General features: G+C 43.6%; 2 protein-coding genes across 2 annotated transcripts; both read left to right on the top strand.

Annotated features, from left to right (window-relative positions):
- Positions 1 to 456: 456 nt before the first annotated feature.
- On the top strand, positions 457 to 2,202 carry LOC123107406 (uncharacterized). Its single transcript, XM_044529391.1, has 2 exons — positions 457 to 579; positions 764 to 2,202. Exon 2 carries the CDS (start codon positions 1,119 to 1,121, stop codon positions 1,968 to 1,970), a length of 852 nt encoding a protein of 283 aa, XP_044385326.1. The 5' UTR covers positions 457 to 579; positions 764 to 1,118; the 3' UTR covers positions 1,971 to 2,202.
- A 10,619-nt stretch (positions 2,203 to 12,821) lies between these two features.
- On the top strand, positions 12,822 to 18,007 carry LOC123104382 (PTI1-like tyrosine-protein kinase 3). The gene is made up of 8 exons (XM_044526218.1): positions 12,822 to 13,017; positions 14,301 to 14,436; positions 15,112 to 15,347; positions 15,457 to 15,583; positions 15,716 to 15,989; positions 16,384 to 16,516; positions 17,290 to 17,376; positions 17,497 to 18,007. The coding sequence occupies exons 2-8, from the start codon at positions 14,349 to 14,351 to the stop codon at positions 17,644 to 17,646; spliced, it is 1,095 nt and encodes a 364-aa protein (XP_044382153.1). The 5' UTR covers positions 12,822 to 13,017; positions 14,301 to 14,348; the 3' UTR covers positions 17,647 to 18,007.
- The last annotated feature ends 262 nt before the right edge of the window (positions 18,008 to 18,269 follow it).

Consider the following 18,269-nt stretch of genomic DNA (forward strand, 5'->3'; position numbering starts at 1 on the left):
GGTCCGGTTTAGACAAACAACAACCTAAAGCATGGCATGACTTCAAATCAACAAAAGACGCATGCAACATGGATGAGGTGAAAATATTACACAGATTTAAGATATCTTCATGGTAAACAGGCTAAAATAATCAACAGGTATTCCATAGTAAATCAAATAAAGCTTAAAATAATTGTCCATAAATCTATGAATTGTATGGTACAAAGGCATATCATAGTACAGCATACTGCCCAAAAATAAATATCAACACGAAACCACATGTAAAAGAAATTTTAATAATTTAAACAATCCTTTTAAACATATACTGTATAAATGGAGTATTATGCTAGACTATGTTTGTCGCAAATATGTTTCATATTTTCTTTAATGTTTTACTCTCTCTCTTTTTTTTTTTTTTTTGCTTAATCAGGTGCGCCTAGATCCGTATCCAAAAATCCACACCGCCTTATTCACGCTCTAAAATATGACGATACCCAAACCCTTCCCCCGCCGCCCCCCTCAATTCCCATCTCTTCCTCGCCGGAACACCGCGAGTTGGTCCCCGGAGCACAGATCCGCCGCCCGAATCGGCCGTGCGAGGTGAGCCTCGGAGCACTTTGACCTCCTCTCTCTTCTTGTCCAAAGACGCCGGAACACGGTACCGCCGCCGCGGGGGGGTCGCAAAACCACCATAGCTCACTATCCTCCTCTGTCCGCCCCAGGGTAAGCCCTCTCGCCGGAATCCGTCAGGCTCCATCCTTACATTTCCTCGTTCCCTTTTCAGAGATCGAAATCGGATCTGACGGAGCCCCGGCAGCCAGTCGCCATGCCGGACAGCGGAGGCACAACCGTGCTCGACGACCTCCCGGAGTGGATCCTTGTGGAAGAGATTTTCGTCCGTTTGCCGCCCAGGGACATCGTCCGCTGCCGAGCCGTCCGCAGGTGGTGGCGAAGTGCCACCTCCACCGACAAGTTCATGCTGGACCACCACCGCCGCCAGCCCTTCCTCCCGATCCTCAGCCACGTCGTTGAACCGCAGAAAACCAGCCTCATGTTATCCTTTGACGCCGAAGCAGTCCAGCAACGGCTCTGCCCGGTCATCCGGACCTTATACTCCGGTATACTCGAGGCTACGTGTGATGGCCTCCTCATCGTCTCCCACGGAGCCACGGTGCATGAGTTCTTCAATCTGCAACCCGGTCACCTGCAAGTGTGCTCCCCTACGGACGCCTCGGAATCAACTGAACTATTACTACCAGATTGTCGGCTTCTATCGGCACCAACCATCCGGAGAGTACCGAGTCCTTTGGGTCTCTTGTCCGACATACAACACAAATCACAGAACTTTTTACTGTGTCATGTCGGTGGGATCCAATTATATAAGACAAATCGGACAAGGATGCATCCCGCCGTTACGTGAGCGGCTTCCCGGTTCGTCTGGCTATCCGCCAATCGACCACCATGGCAGCTTGCACTGGACAATTGTAAGATACGACCGCTGTGATGCCGGCTACATAATGGTATTCAAGACAGCAGATGAAACATTTCGGTTGATGTGTTGTCCTCCCCAGTTGCCCTCACAACAATTGCTGTTGGAGATAGATGGCACTCTTGCTTTGTGTGGCATCAGCAGTGATAGAGTCACCATAGATATTTGGGTGGTACAAGCCTATGATGATGAAGCCTGGTCCTTCAAGCATCGGATTAATTTATCAGGGATGGATGAATCACCATTTGTTGACTTGAAGGTTCCTAGAATGGCTGTGCTCAGTGATGGTGAGCTGCTGATCCAGTTTGCTCCTACGCATGTGGTTCGCTATGACATCGATGGCAGATTTGTAGAATATGTGAAAAGCGAAGAGGACCAAGACAAGAACTTGTGGCTTACCAGGCATCGCCTCCAGGAGAGCCTTATTCCCCTTCCATTATCCAACGAGATGCAAGAAGGAGGTGCTGCAAGTGTGGAGCCTCCATTCTTCATAGGGCTATAGCCTTGCTTCATCTGATGGTTTGCAGCCCGGTGTGAGAATTATTCTAGATAACTATTGTCATTGTTCTTAGTTCTTCCTTTTAAAAGTACTAGTACTAGTAGTAGAATGAAACACTTCGGATGATTCTGTATTCTCAAACTGCTTCTGTCCACATATTGTCACACCACATTTTTTCCTAGCAATTACACTGGCTGGTTGATCAACTGCCCTGAAATTGTACTAGTGTTGTGCAAATCGGAACACATACGGATTTTATCGATCCCTTCCCTTGTTTCCTTTTCCCGTTTCCAGAATAATTGGACAAACATGTGCTATGCTTACAGAGTTACAGTAAAAGAGCAAACGAAATTAGCAAATGATTCCCCACACTTCATTCTGTATCTTTGCATTAAAATTTTACTGTTGGAAAGGTCCTTACAAGATCTTCAAAATGTGTTTTTTGAGAAGCAGGTTCAGTGTGGGAAGAGCTTTAAGATATTTCCAAGGTATTTAGGGAACATGGTTTACATATAACAGAAGACAAAGACCAGAGTTTACTCAGCTGATAAATTATTTTTAGATTTTGTAGTGCTAGATCTTTAAGTAAATTTCATATTTTACCCTCTTTGGACTTCACGCGACTTCATTGCACAATGATAAGAACACCCACAGTTAAGAAAATATGAAAAGCTGGGTGCTGGGCCAAGCATATTTCACCCCTTACTTTGACCACCCTTGCAAATATTTCGTGTATAATAATACCGGGATCTACTTGCAGACACCATACGATGGATGCCATGTGCAAACTTCCTAAAATCTCAGGTGAACTATTAAACTTTTGAGGCATGACATTTATGCCCCGCGGCGACTGTTCTCTCGACGCTGGATGGTCTGTTATTTTCATGTTCTTCATCCATCATATTCTGTAAATTTGTAGTCACATTTACTGTTTGGATCAGCAGCTGCAACTCTTCTTTTATGAAGCTATGAGAAACCTTGGAAATATATGTGGCATGTCAAAGTTACTCACCGAATCATGGTTTTGCTTCTTCTCCTTTTTTCAAAGGATCATTGTTTTTCTTTGGTTGCTACATGTGGATAGGGATGCAGGGCGGTGCCCGAACCCGTACGGCACCGTATACAAATTAGAAAATGTTAGTTCTAGCTAGGCTGTGATGCTATTAGACTAAATTGTACTAATTCAGCACTTTGGTGGGTCTACGCGGAACGCCGCTCTGCACCCCTACCTGTGGATGATGTAATGGATCAACAAAACATCTTTTTTCTTTTTTACTTCAGCAGTAGCCAGATTTGTTAATTTGGAATAGTTAACGGAAAGTTGGGGCGAATGGTGATCAACTGAATAGACAATCTAATTATGATCAACTGTTAATTATGAGCAACTGAATAGACAATCTAATTCATATAGTGTTCGTCCTTTCTCTCTTTGGCCTACAGGTGTTGTATGCCGCCTATAATAAGTACAGGGAAAGATGGGGCGAATGGTGATTTCCTGAAACAGGAGGGAAGGAGACCTGAAACTAGAGCAACCTGTCTAATACAAACAGTGCCGTACTCGCATGGAATAACAAATTGGATCATAAAAATCAAAATAAACACACTCCAAATTTGTTAAACATAAAGTTGCTCACACCTCTCTAGGAAAAACAAATTTTCAAGTTTTGTTTTAAGGTGAACTTTTAAAGTTCGATGACCAAATATATTTAAAAAATACAAAATATTGTTTGAGGAAAAAATATCAATATCTATAATACAATATAAAAAATAATAAATTGAGAAAAAGCTCGATAGGCCAAACATGAGGCAAAGCACCGTTTTGATGAAGAGACCACCATCAGGGCCCTCTTCCTGGTCTTCCTCTCAGAGGAGGAGACTTGAGGGGCGGATCCTATTCCGCGTGGAATAGTGATCAAATGCAGATCCCATTTAGGTTTTTCATGAGATTTCTAAAAAAAAGGTTTTCTCAGAAGGTATTGTTCCCTAGACCGGGTTTTTTCTGATGGTTTTTCATTTGGTTTTCCTTGGGCTTTTTTTCTTTTCCTTTTTCGTGTTTATTTTCCTTTTTCTACTTTTAAAATTTATGAACATTTTTTAAATTTTGGGAACGTTTTTAAACATTTGAGAATAGTTTTTCGATTTAATGAACATTTTTAAATTTGTCATAATTTTAAAATTTTAAGAACATTCTTCATATTAATGAATACTTGTTTAAAATTTAGAACACTTTTTTATGTCCTAGAACATTTTTAAAATTCATGAATATTTTTGGAATCTAGGAACATTTTTAAATTCATATTTTTGAAACTTATTCATGCACTTGCGGTTATGTTATATCCCAAGAGCGATGCCCAAACGTTTTCCTTTCATTTGTTTGGTATTCTTTGTGTTGTTGCCAGTTTTTTCAAGTTCCTTTTTTTCATTTTTTGGTTATTCGTTTATCTGGTTCCCGTTTTTTTGTTTTTATATAAAAAAACTTTGTCCAAATATATTTCTTTATCTTTACCTCTTTACCTATTAATATTAATATTAATATTAATATTAATCTATATCTATATCTATACCTTATTTTTTACTAATAAAGCAGATATTGCTTCTGCCCGTACGTCACAAAAATCGCCCCCCGAAGTTGCTAGAAATTACCCGCTATGCCACCCGTAAGTGAAGAAAACGATTCGATTTTTCTGCCGTCGTTTCCAGAGTTTGTGTACAGTTAATATCCAATAACTAGCAGTGACGCAGTAGCAGCGCGGTGGCTCGATGCATTGTCTTCTGCCCTGTAGACCAGGGTTCGAAACCCAGCTTCTACCAATATTTTCCTCCACTTTTTTCTCATGACTTATTCCCACCTACTTTAGGCCTACATGGGCCAGCCAGCGGACTTAATACCCTGTTTTTTTTTCTTTTTTCTGGTCTTCTCTTTTCTCACTTCTGTTTTTGTTTTCTCCTTCTTTAAATCAATTTGAGATTTTCAAGTATTAAAAAGTTGCGAGTTTGAAAAAGCTGTTTGAGAAATTATAAAATGTGTGTGAATTCAAAAAAGTTCAGGAAATCATAAAATTTTCGTGGTTTCAAAAAATGTTACTGATTTTACAAAAATATTTGCAAATTATAAAAATAATTTGGAAAGAAATGTCGTTAAATAAAATCAAGTTCATGATCTTGATAAAATGATCGTGTATTCAAAACATATTTGTGAATCTGAGTCATCATGAAATCAAAAACTATTCATGCATTTCAATAAATGTTCGTCTAAAAAACAAATGTTTGTGAATTTAAAAAAATGTCTAAATTTAAAAAGAATGTTTGTCGATTCAAAAAACTCTTCCTATTCAGATGTATTTTATATCTAGGATTTGATTAATTTTGGAAATTCTTTATATGTCTTGGGGTTGGCGAGTAGTCCATGGTCGATGAGATTTGTTTTCAAAGTTCAAAACATTCCCTTGCGCGAGACAATGACAAGTGTGTCGTACAGTGAGAAGCCCATTTTTTACCACGTTGAATGCATTGCGATCACGTGGATATTGCATCCATCATCAACGAGAGTGAGAAGAAAGATAATTGGCAACATGGTGAGCCATCGTGTTAAAATAGAGGACATTCATATGTCGGATATTGATCAACGTGTAATTTTTTCTTCCGTTGCAACGCACGGGCATATTTGCTAGTATTAATAAACTACCGATCGCTTCTGGTCGTCCGTCAAAAAAATTGCCCCCGAAGGTCGCATTAATTACCCACTACGTCACCGGTAAGTTAGAAAAAACGATTTGCTGTGGCTGCATCCGCGTCGTGTCTGGTTAATATAAAGCAACACTCATGAATATATTAAATGTACGTGACTAGCTGGGTGGTTCGAGCTTGCGTCTTGCCTTGGGTAGACCAGGGTTCGAACCCTGCTCCCTTTTGTTTTTTCTTTCTTTTCTTTTGGCTGCACCACGTAATATTCAGTTAATAAGAAGAAATCCCCTCGCATAAAAACATATCATACATATGTGCTTCACTTAAATGTAGCAACTTGATGATGTTCTGAATTAACTTAAGGTAGTGTGCTTGCCTTTTTATGATATATGGTGTAATAAATTTGTCTCCTTTAGTATTTTTTGTACTAAATGAATATAGTTCTAGGTGTTCCCTAAGGGTTGTTTTTTTATTTCTGCTTCTTATATTGTGATAGGATAGGTGCGGCATATTCGTATTAAATCTGAAACATATGTGATCTTAAATTATTCAAATGGTGTAGGAATCCACAAAATACCATTCCCTGGTTTCGTAATTTTGATATTCCTAAAACCTATTAGGATTTATGATATTTTAGAAAAAGAGAGGATTTAGGATGCATATCCGAAGGAGATGTGCATCTACTGTGTTCTTCAGCGGTTCTGATAGAGTAATTTTTCTAAATTGATTTGAGATGTCGAATCTGCGTAATATTCAGTTAATAAGAAGAAATCCCCTCGCATAAAAACATATCATACATATGTGCTTCACTTAAATGTAGCAACTTGATGATGTTCTGAATTAACTTAAGGTAGTGTGCTTGCCTTTTTATGATATATGGTGTAATAAATTTGTCTCCTTTAGTATTTTTTGTACTAAATGAATATAGTTCTAGGTGTTCCCTAAGGGTTGTTTTTTTATTTCTGCTTCTTATATTGTGATAGGATAGGTGCGGCATATTCGTATTAAATCTGAAACATATGTGATCTTAAATTATTCAAATGGTGTAGGAATCCACAAAATACCATTCCCTGGTTTCGTAATTTTGATATTCCTAAAACCTATTAGGATTTATGATATTTTAGAAAAAGAGAGGATTTAGGATGCATATCCGAAGGAGATGTGCATCTACTGTGTTCTTCAGCGGTTCTGATAGAGTAATTTTTCTAAATTGATTTGAGATGTCGAATCTGCGTATACTTGTGGTTCGCTTCATGGTTCCCTGTAGAACTGAATGGAGAAAAAAAATATAATCAAACAGATTTAAGTTGCTAAATTATAATTAGTTGAAAAAAGGTATTATTTTGTCTATCCATGCTTATGCTTCTTTTTTTACCAGCAAAAGAAGTTGTGTTACAGGAAACTCCTTCCTCACATTGAGTGTGATAAAAGTAGCATGGATCTTATTTTGTAATGTAAAATTTCAGTTTTAGTAGGTTTGCATCTGTTCCAAAGGTATTGCTTTTCAGAGATAATTAATGATACAATTAAGAAAAATGCAAAAAAATCTCCCGTTGCAACGCACGGGCATTTTTTCTAGTAACATGTGATCTAATTTCAAAGACCTCAACATAAGAAATCCAACGGTGAATATGGTCCGAGATTTGGACGCACGGTTAAAGAGATAAAATATTTAAAATAAACAAACCTATGAAAAAAGAAAAAAGCCTCCAAGGTTGCAAACACATGTCGTGCGCTACTTGTCGGTCCTGAGAAGGCAGTGAACTTTGCAAAGGGGTAATCCTTAGTTGGTGATTTTGTCTTCCTTCGGATGCTAACAACGTACTAAAAGCAAAATATTGTAAGCTATTCATTCTTTAAAGCTTGATGGCTAGGGCTAACTCTTTCCTCCAGGCTTCGTTGGTGAGCCCGTGGATTTGTCTCCTCTTTGTCTGCCACTCCGGCAGCTGGTGACGGGGAGGGAAATGTCGGTGCCTTCTCTCAATTTAGTAGTTTGTGGTTTTAGTCATTGCAAGTGCGGCGCTCCAGCGGATGATGCCGCTTCTTCGTCGAGTTTATCTTTCTGACTTCGACCCCCCTCGGGTTCGTCCATCTAGATGTAGTCGACGGGGTTTTGGTGTAGACTCCTGATGTCTCCTTAGGACGGTGAGGTTAGGATTTCTCGTCGTGTGGCGAGATTTAGTGTCAGATGCTTCAGATCTATTCAAGGGTCCAACGACGACTATTGTGGTTCCAGGTGCTGGTCCTTAGAGGCACGTGTACGAAAACTTCCCGCCTGTCATCGACAAGGTCAAACGCGACTCTGATAAAGGAGCGGCTACGTCGGCTCGTTCTGATGGCGGCGGCAGTGGTTGTTCAGCGGTCTTGGAATCTCACTCTAATTTTTATTATGTTTGAAGTGATTTGTATTTTATACTTTCGTGAACTTCGATACTCCCTCCGATCCATATTAATTGACACACACTTAGTAAAAAGTTATACTAAATATGCGTCAATTAATATGAGGGGGGTAATAGATTTTTTTTTCTTTTGAAAAGAAAAACAGCGTGCAAACACACTTCCTAGCCATCCCAACTCCTCGAAAAGCACACCGCTGACCCAAAAAGCACAATCTTATCAGATGGAGGCACTATCTGCCCCGAGAGCTTTGCTAGAGTTACGGGGTGATACTTACTGATTATACTTACGGGCTGGTGGCGGCCTTATCTTATTGGATCACGTTGGGGCCCCAACCAGAAATCAGGGAGGAAGAGTTTAGCGTGGGCAGGACAGGTATGTCCGTACAGACGAGTCCGTAGCTGATAGTCCGTAAGTGTAGGATTTTTGCTGCCCCGAAATCAGTGGCCAAACCAAAGCCCCGCCAACTCCAACGCGTCCAAATCAGCCAGCATAGTATATCTGGCCAAACGGGCCGATTTTATCGGGCCGGCCCGGCAGCACGGCGGCACGGCACGCCCGGCAGCACGGCCCGGCACGGGCTAACCGTGTCGTGCCAGGCACGAGGCACGCACTGGGCCGTGCCTGGGCCGCGACCCTCAGCCCGCGTGCCAGCACGGCACGGCACGAATTCTAGCGGGCCGGCCTGTGGCACGGCACGGCACGCAGCCCGGCGGCACGGCACGATTGGCCCGCCTCGATCGTTGGGGGAGCGGGGCTGTGATCCTGGGCTCCTGGCGGCCTGGGACGGGGACAGCGGGGGGGCCGGCCGGCATCAGACGCGCAGCGCAGTCCTCGACTCCTCGTCTCCTCGATCGATGGGGGAGCGGGGGGGTTCGCTCGGCCGTTGGGAGGGGTTTAGAGGGAGGTTAGGATTGGTTTAGAGTGGTTTAGGATATGGTTTGGATATTTGTGTAAGAAAATTCATATATTTGAAAATTTGATCGTTAGAGGGTCAAATTTGTCCGAAAAATGACCATTTTTTTGCTATAAATAGGGCTGCCCAGCCCACATATTTCTCACACTCAAACATGGATGACCATGACAATACTAGCTTCCCACTCTCCGATTTCGGTCTTGGGGATATGGAGTATAGTCTCTACCCTAGTAGCACCGATCACACTACCATGCCCCCACCCGAGCAACATGCCTATACCATGCCCCCACCCGAGCAACCTGCCTATACCGATCATCACACTCTTGAACCCCATACCGATCCGAGTGCCGAAGCCGATGGTCACACCAATTCGAGTAGTGGGACGGGTTCGTCCACCACCGTTGGTGTAAAGCAAAGAGGTCGTCGTAGAACCTCCGCGGTGTGGGAATCATTCGATGAAGAAATCTCCGTGGTGGACGGTGTCCGGAGGGTGGTTGCAAGGTGCAAAAGGTGCAAGAAGGAGTATACCGGAGAAGCCAAGGGAGGAACCGGCCACCTGAAGAGGCATGTGGAAAGCCACGCCAAGGCGGATGGAAAGAGCGCGTCGGGCTCGGCAGCTGTGCAAACGCAGCTCTCCTTCAACCCTGACGGTACGGTACGCAATTTCACCTACGATGCTAATGTTCAGCGAGAAGGTCTATGCCGTCTTATTGCTTCTAATGATTTACCACTAGGTTTTGGTGAATCTGATGGTTTCATAGAATATATTCAAACTTGTCATAATCCTAATTATAGACCAGTTTCTAGACAAACTACAAGTAGGGATATTAAAAAGCTATACAAAACTGATAAAGAGAAAATAAAAGAAGAATTTTCTACGTGCACTTTTTCAGTGTCGTTAACATCTGATATCTGGACTGGTCGGGCAAAGCAAGACTACATTAGTGTGGTAACTCATTATGTTAACGAACATTGGCATCTACAAAAAAGAGTCATAGGATTTGAATTAATTGATGTAGCACATAGTGGTCCGAACATTGCTGAAGCTATACTAAAAGTTGTGAACGATTTTAATCTTGCCGACAAGGTTTTCTCAATAACTTTGGATAATGCTTCAGCAAACACGAGTGCAATGAATACTCTGACTCCTATATTCTCCATATATGCTGCATCCTTTTTAATGCATCAACGTTTGTGCTTGCCATATCATTAATCTTATTGCTAAAAGTGCGTTACATTTATGTGAACCACATGTTGAAGTCATACGCATTGCAATATCTTATTTTTCGCATTCAACTCAACGAATTACAAACTATAAGAGATATTGTCTTGCTATAGGGTGCGTTCCTCATAAGTATAATTCAGACATGCCTGTTAGATGGAACTCTACATATTTGATGCTTAAGGCAGTTATCCGAGACAGAGTTCAGTTGAATGGCTTTATTAATGCAAATTATGGGGTTGAACCTCTAATTAGCGAAGAAACTTGGCACGTTATTACAGCATTGACTGCATTTCTTGAGTTGTTCTATGATGCAACAGTTACTTTGTCTGGGGTTTATTACCCGACATCTCCTTTGATGGTGCATACCCTATTAGACATTGCTAGTCATCTAAAAGCATATGAAGGGGCAAGATCTTTGGTTCTTCATCCTCCTCAACCGCCGGAAGCTCTTCCACGTCAACATCTGTGCTTCAAGGTGGCGGGGAGTTAGCGAAGTACCTCAACAGTGACAAAGTCATGTACGATTTAGATAGTGAGGAAGACTTCAACTTACTACAGTGGTGGCAAGAACACAAGCTTACATTTCCGGTGCTCTCCATATTAGCACGTGATGTGTTATCGGTGCCTGTTTCTACGGTGTCATCGGAGTCAGCTTTCAGCCTTGCTGGAAGAATAATTGAGGAGAGAAGAACTAGTCTCGCCCCAGATATGGTGAGAACACTGATGTCCGTCAAAGATGGGGAGTTATCAAGAAGGAGAGCGCAACACACTGCAGAAAACACAGAACTACTTGCCATGTTTGAAGAAATGAACTTTGAAGAAGACCCGGAAGATTAGTCGAAGACTTGTAGTGTAGTCATTTTCTTATCATTTTGTAATTTTCTTTCCCTTTTGTAATTCTAGAGCATGGCTTTGTACTCTTTTACTTCCCAGGGATGGAAGGTTTTAATGAGGCAGCCACTAATAAAGCTCAACATTTATCCCAAATGATACATTATTACATTGTCTCAAACTGCATCTCATTTTACACACACAATACAAACATGGATGGGAGAGGCTCCAGAATCTGGGACTACTACGATGCTGAAGTAGTTACGGACGGTAGAAAATCTGAGCTAAAAGCACGGTGCAAAAGATGTGGTAAGTTGATGCGCATTGCCTGCCACGGTCCAGTAAACATCCTTACTAGGCACAGAGCAGTACACATCAAGAGAGACGAGTTGGCCGCGGCTGCCGGGCAAGGATGAACGATCCAAATTAGTTTAGTTCCAGTCTTGTAATTTTTTTAGTTCAATTCTAGTCTTGTAATCTTTTTATTTCTACTTCTTTTAATCTTTTAGTACTTCTAGAGCATAGCTTGTACTCTTTTACTTCTTTGGGATGGAAGGTTTTAATGAGGCAAGCGTTAATAAAACTCTAGATTTATCCCACATAATACTCTACATTTTTTTGCAATTTTCTATATTTTTTTGGGTATTTTTTCGACATTTTTTCGCATCTCGCTTAGACTAGTATTTGATAGTATAGTGCAGCGTGCAGTGTGTAATTGCAGCGATACAGCATTGTAGCAGCGTGCCAGGCGAGAGGCGACCACCAGCGACCAGGGTGCCAGGCGCATTGGTGGCCATGCAAATGTATGCCAGCGACCAGCAGCGATGCAGCCTTGCAGGTTGCAGCGTGCCAGGCTGCCAGCGCGCAGCCCGCAGGCCACTGCGATGAGAGCGCCAGGCCAGGCGGGCCAGCTAGCGCCAAGCGGGCCGGCGTGCCTGGGCGGGCCGCGTGCCGGCCCAGCTATGCCGCGTGCCGTGCCTGGGCTGCGCCCCCCCGCCCGTGGGCCGGCACGGCACAGCCCGGCTAGCATTCGTGCCGTCACGGGCCGGGCCGTGCCAGGCACGTTTAGCGCGGGCCGGGCCGGGCCGTGCCGGGCCGGCCCGTTTGGCCAGCTATACAGCATAGTAAGCGCCGGGTCGGTCAGTCCGGGCGTATAGAGCCAGTTGGAGGAGCCTGACCGAATCACGATTTTGTGACCGGTCAGGCCCGTCCACCTCCACCTGGACGATGCTCTAGCCATCCCAACTCCTCGAAAAGTACACCGCTGACCCAACGACACAGTCCTATCAACACGGAGCCGCTATCCTGCCCCGAAGTCAGTCGCCAAACCAAAGCCCCCGCCAACTCCCACGTACGCTCCGTCCAAATCAGCCAGCACGGCGGGCGAACGCGTAGCACACCACGCCCGGGGCCGGGTCTAGGCCGCTAAAAGGACACGCACGGATGCTTGCGGCTGCAGCAACGAGCAAGCAACGCATCATCTTCATCTGCACTAGCCGCCTAGCCGGCTAGCAGAAGCCAACCAAACCGAACCGAAAGTGCAGCAGGAAAGGGGCGCGGCGGCGCGGCACACGGTGCGGATATCACACGATCATGGCGGTGACGGGTGCGCGGGTTGGTGGAGGCAGTTATGCGTCGGGTAAACGCGGGCGCGCACGGCACGGCACGGCACGGCTGGACCAGCCAGAAACAGCGGCCCCGCGTCCCCGCTGTCGCGCGACGACGGCTGTCGCCTCGTCGTCTCCTCCTGCCTGCTACGCCACGCCAACGACGCTCGGAATCGGAATTAAACCCCTCCCCCACCCCCACCCCCACCACCACGAACAGTTCGTAGTTCGTCTCTCTTCCTCCGCCCCCCCAGCTGCCGCCAGCCCGCCGTCCGCCCCTCCTCTCCCCCCCGCCTCGCCGCCGGAGCGCCGGAGGCCGACCCCGATCGCGGATCGCGGGCCCGCCGCACGTCACCAGCCCAGCCGCCCTCCCGGGTTGACCCCTCGCAGGTGACGCTCCTGCTCCTCCCCTCTTCCTCCCTTCCTTCCGCGCGGCGAGTTTGTGTAGTGGGAGAGACCTGCCGCTGTATGTGTGCATATGCTTCGCTAGATTTTTCTTTAACGGTACGGCGGAGTTGTGCTGTGTTAGAATTGAGATGGTCGGTCGGGCCGCGTCCCGAGTAGAAGCGAGGTGGCGGGGTTCTGGGGATTCGAGGGGCAGGAGGAGGCAGCGGATGGCGCTCGATTTTGGCCTGAATTTGGTGTGTGGGCGCACCAAGGGGATTTTAGCCGTGCGGCGCGCATTGGGGGACCGGACGACCGGCGGCGGGGTCAGCGGGGGAAGGGGGCTTCGCGCGCGACTGAGCCTACCGCCTTCACCTGCTGCTGCTTGTCATGGTTGATTGGGGGGCGTCGTCATTTCACTCTCGTCGCTTTGGTGCCCAACTTGGTCTGGTTCAGGGAGGTCTCGTCGTCTCCAATTTCCGCTTTCAGTTCAGACTTCCACTCTTGGATTGTAGTAATTGAGGTTCTGCACCACTGGTTCATCATCAGCTTATGTTAGAAACCGAAATGACAACGCAGACAATGTGCACTTGTAGTTTGGCCATCAGCATAAGGTTGCGCATAAACTGAAACAAACAGTCCAACAGAAATACCACGAGATTGCCTTGCCTGCGCCGGTCTGTCTAAGCTTGGCTTGCTCTGCTTTGTTCTAGCATGTCCAACTTGGTGCCATCAAGCTACCCTGTTTCTCTTCGCCTCCATTTTCTGCTTTCAGTTCAGACGTCCAGAGCTGGATACTAACTGAGGTTTCTGCAGCAAGCACTGTTTCACCATCAGCTTATGGTAGAAACTGAAACTGAAAATGACAACGCATGAACGTGCACTCGTGGTTTGGCAATCGGCATGAGATTGCACATAGAGTCAACAGTGAAACAAAAAAGAGCATGGCCCATGTCATTAGTGAGTTTAGGACATGGATATATAAAAGCTTGCAGCTCATCACGTGTTCGTATCGAAAACCGTGGAAAGAACCAAAGGCACAACACGGCGCTGAGTGTTTACTTGTGGGACTGATTGTCAAAACTTGGTGCCAGCCTCTTCTCCATTTCCCAGTCAGTGCATATGTAAAACTTTGACCTATCATGAATTGCCTACAATTTATGTAGGAGTAATAGTTTTTGTCACTCGGATACTTTCATGCTGGCTATGAGTGTCCTGATTGAGATTGCTACTCTTGTAAGCATTTGTATTGATGCCAGAATGTTCTTGTATTTCCCCATTTTTCTTAGGAACCAGAGGCAGATAGATAGGAAGAAGTAAAATAGAAGGAGGTCATTATGCGTCGGTGGTTTTGTTGCAGCCAGTTTCATGCTTCATATCGTGAACATGAACATGAATTTCCTTCCAGCCCGGATGAGAAAGAAGGTACCCCTCCTCCTTTTTGCCTTCTGCTGTCTCGTAATTAATCAGCTTATATTCAAGTTTATTGATTTGAGGCCTATGTTCGATACTCATAATACCACCTGGAAATGGGTTTGAAACTCTTGTGCAAACTCAAGTTTTAGTTGCTGGATTTGAATGTAGTTGTTTTGGGTTCTCCAGAATCATCTTGTTCGCTTTCAGTTTATTTAATGTATCCATGATATCAGGATGTGCTTTGGAACATCACATAGTGTTTCCTCAACAATAAATTCTTCTAGTAACTTAACATCCATGTTGAAAAAAAATTGCAGTATCTCCACCCAGCATGTATTGATAATCTTTTGCTATTGAGTAGCAGAACAAGTTAGCATGAGCACCAAAATGGATATAGGATTTTAACGTTACAAGTGAGGGAAACATGGATAAGAAGGTGAAACCATGCTCTTTCACTTCAAGTTAGTGCATTGTCAGCATAGTCATCTGTCAACACCGTTTCAGATTATCTTACCTATCAGCTGAACCCTGTAATGTACGGACTAGGTATTTATTTCATTATAAATGAATGTTTATCAGAAGGGATTGTGTTGTGCATCTGATTGCTTTCTAGTTATCCTCTGTTTTCCTGTTGTGCTTTTGTTATTGGGGCCTAATGTTGTTTGTAAAACACATGGTTAACAGGAAATGGTTTTGATTCCAAAAGTGATCCAACAAAGGCACCTCCTCCCATTGAAATACCTGAATTGTCACTTGATGAACTGAAAGAAAAGACCGACAACTTTGGGTCAAAAGCTTTGATTGGTGAAGGATCGTACGGGAGAGTGTATTATGCTATTCTAGACAGCGGAAAACATCTTGCTGTTAAAAAGCTTGATACCTCAGCAGACCCTGAGCCTGATAACGAATTTCTGACACAGGTACTGAGTAATAACCATCTTTTGCTAGTTATGATAGCTTTATCTGCTAGTACTTTTTGTATGACTACAATCCTCAATTCTTGAACTTATTTTCCTCTTTTGGTTGTAGCTCTCGATTGTGTCGAGATTAAAGCATGAAAATTTTGTGGAAATGCTTGGCTACTGTGTGGAAGGAAATCAACGTCTGGTGGCCTATGAATTTGCTACGATGGGTTCTCTACATGATATTTTGCATGGTATGCTTGCTATGTTATGCAATCTGTTAGCCTGTGTCTTCATGAGGTCCTCATGATCAAAACAGTTCATGTGGCATGGTGGTCTGATCTACTCTGACGTCTTTTCTGCTTTTTTATTTTTACATACAAAAGGAAGAAAAGGTGTCCCTGGTGCACAGCCTGGCCCAGCACTTGACTGGATGCAGCGAGTCAAAATTGCTATAGATGCTGCTAAAGGGCTAGCATATCTTCATGAGAAGGTTCAACCTTCGATAGTCCATCGAGACATACGGTCTAGCAATGTACTTCTATTTGAGGACTACAGAGCGAAAGTTGCAGATTTCAATCTTTCAAACCAGTCTCCTGATATGGCTGCTCGTTTGCATTCCACCCGTGTCCTTGGAACCTTCGGTTATCATGCTCCTGAGTAATTACTAAACTTGAATACTTGCACATTAAATATATTTGCACTTTTTTTGTTTCAAGATTTTGAGATATCCCCACATAATTATTATTATAAGATACTCCCTCTGTCCCAGAATATAAGAACGTTTTTGACACTATGCTAATGTTAAAAATGTTCTTATATTTTGGGATGGAGGGAGTACCTGTTTATTCCATTTTATGTTAGGCACCAATGATAGGATTGTAGCATTAGTCAGACGACCTTCATTATAGCTAAACAAGTTGAATGAATAGCTGTAGTTCCACCAGTTCTTTAGTTTTTTATATGCAGATCTGCCACTGCACTACCTTTTGTTAATTATTACTGTATATTCTTTCTTGCTTTGTTTAAGAAGTGCCCTTCCTTGACAATGCAGGTATGCCATGACTGGCCAGCTAACTCAGAAAAGTGATGTATATAGCTTTGGAGTTGTTCTTTTAGAGCTTCTAACAGGAAGGAAACCAGTAGATCATACAATGCCTAGAGGCCAGCAGAGTCTGGTTACATGGGTACGTATTTGGTTCCTAACAATCTGACAGTACTATATTTTGCCAACTAAAACTTAATGGTACAGAGAACTGCTTAATTTATAATATTGTTCTACATAATACAATGAGAGCATGCGTTAGCAACAAGAGTAGGGCATTAACAACGACGTAGTCAACGGTTTGAACTTCAGAGATGCTCATACTATAGTGCAATATCATGTAAACAAGCATAGAAAATGGGAGGAATTTGAATCAAAAATTACTGTTCTTGATCTATGTCCTCCGGTTCAGAGTGCTTACTATATTTAGTGCTGCTTTGTGTTCCTGTACTATCGATTTACATAACGAAACTATTCTAAGTTGTCTGATTGGAGTAGGGCGTTTTGGAGCTCGGCCTCCATGGAGGCCGGATTTTTTGAAAATTTCAAAATTCGCATTTTTCAATTTCAAAAAAATCTGAAAAAAATCATACAAGTAAACAAGGATGCTATGTGTAAGTATGTAAAATTTGAGGATGAAATACCCTAAAATGCGATCTGTGCAAAAAAGACAAATTCATGGACTTTGAGGATGAATAGTGCTCCTACTAAAAAGCCTCAGATTTGTTCTTTTTGTGTAGCACTCATTTTAAGGTGTTTCGTCCTGAAAATTTACACACACATGCTTTATGTCTCTAAGTATGTGTGTATTTTTTTTCAAAAAAATTTGAAACGTGAAAATTTGAATTTTGATCAAGTCAAACTGGTCTGATTTGGACATTTCTGATTGGTTCCTGCTACTTTCTGTGGACACAGGCAACACCTCGTTTGACTGAGGATACAGTGAAGCAATGTATCGACCCAAGGTTGAAGGGCGAGTGTCCCCCAAAAGGCGTTGCCAAGGTCTGCCTCTCTTCTTCCCTCCCTTAAATGTTGCATGCTCCCTCTCTTACATGGTCATTAGCTAAGAAACAGCTCGAGACAAATTTGAACACTGAATGTTTCATCTGCTGTGGAATGCAGCTTGCGGCGGTGGCAGCCCTCTGCGTGCAGTACGAATCGGAGTTCAGACCCAGCATGAGCATCGTCGTCAAGGCGCTGTCCCCCCTTCTTCAGCAGAAACCTCAAGCTCCACCAGCCGCCGCTCCTAACACAACGACTTCAAACGCCTGACCTGTCCAGCTCAACAAGGATGTATGTAAAAAAAATGAGTGCTAAGACGCATGTCCTGGCGTGTGCGTTGTTTTGCTTTTACCGAGAGTACCGTTGCTAAGTTCAAGAACGGGGCTGTGTGGTTCTGCCGAGTGATGTGCTCTTGCTGCATTGGTTGGCGATCACCATAATAAGCTCTGTTCTGGGTCGTATATATATGCTGTGACTTGGGAACTTGGGAAGGTTGTAGTTGGTCCGCGGCTTGATGTTTCTGGGTTTGCCATTGTGATTTTGAGCTGACACCCATTGATTTGTATAATCTGCTGAACTCGAAGTTGGTGTGAGAAGTGAGAAATGGTAACATTATTGTCCATTTTTGTTACCTGCTTGCCTGATCAAAATTATGTGAGACTTGGTACTACTACTGCTTGTTGGCCTCTTGGGTAGGCAATTTTCCGCAGAAGTTGCGGAGAATTTTATGCTTTTGTATCGATCTCGTGTAGATGGATTGAATTTATCCGTGCACCTGTGATGCCTTGTAATGCCGGTGTCTGGTGAGATGATAGTGCAATACATGCGTAAATTGAATTTGGCAGCTTGTACTGTTGGACTCGCCAAAATAAGAAGTTCGTTCTTCGCAGAAA

This window comes from Triticum aestivum, chromosome 5A (assembly GCF_018294505.1).
Source record: "Triticum aestivum cultivar Chinese Spring chromosome 5A, IWGSC CS RefSeq v2.1, whole genome shotgun sequence".
NCBI classification, from domain to species: Eukaryota; Viridiplantae; Streptophyta; class Magnoliopsida; order Poales; family Poaceae; genus Triticum; species Triticum aestivum.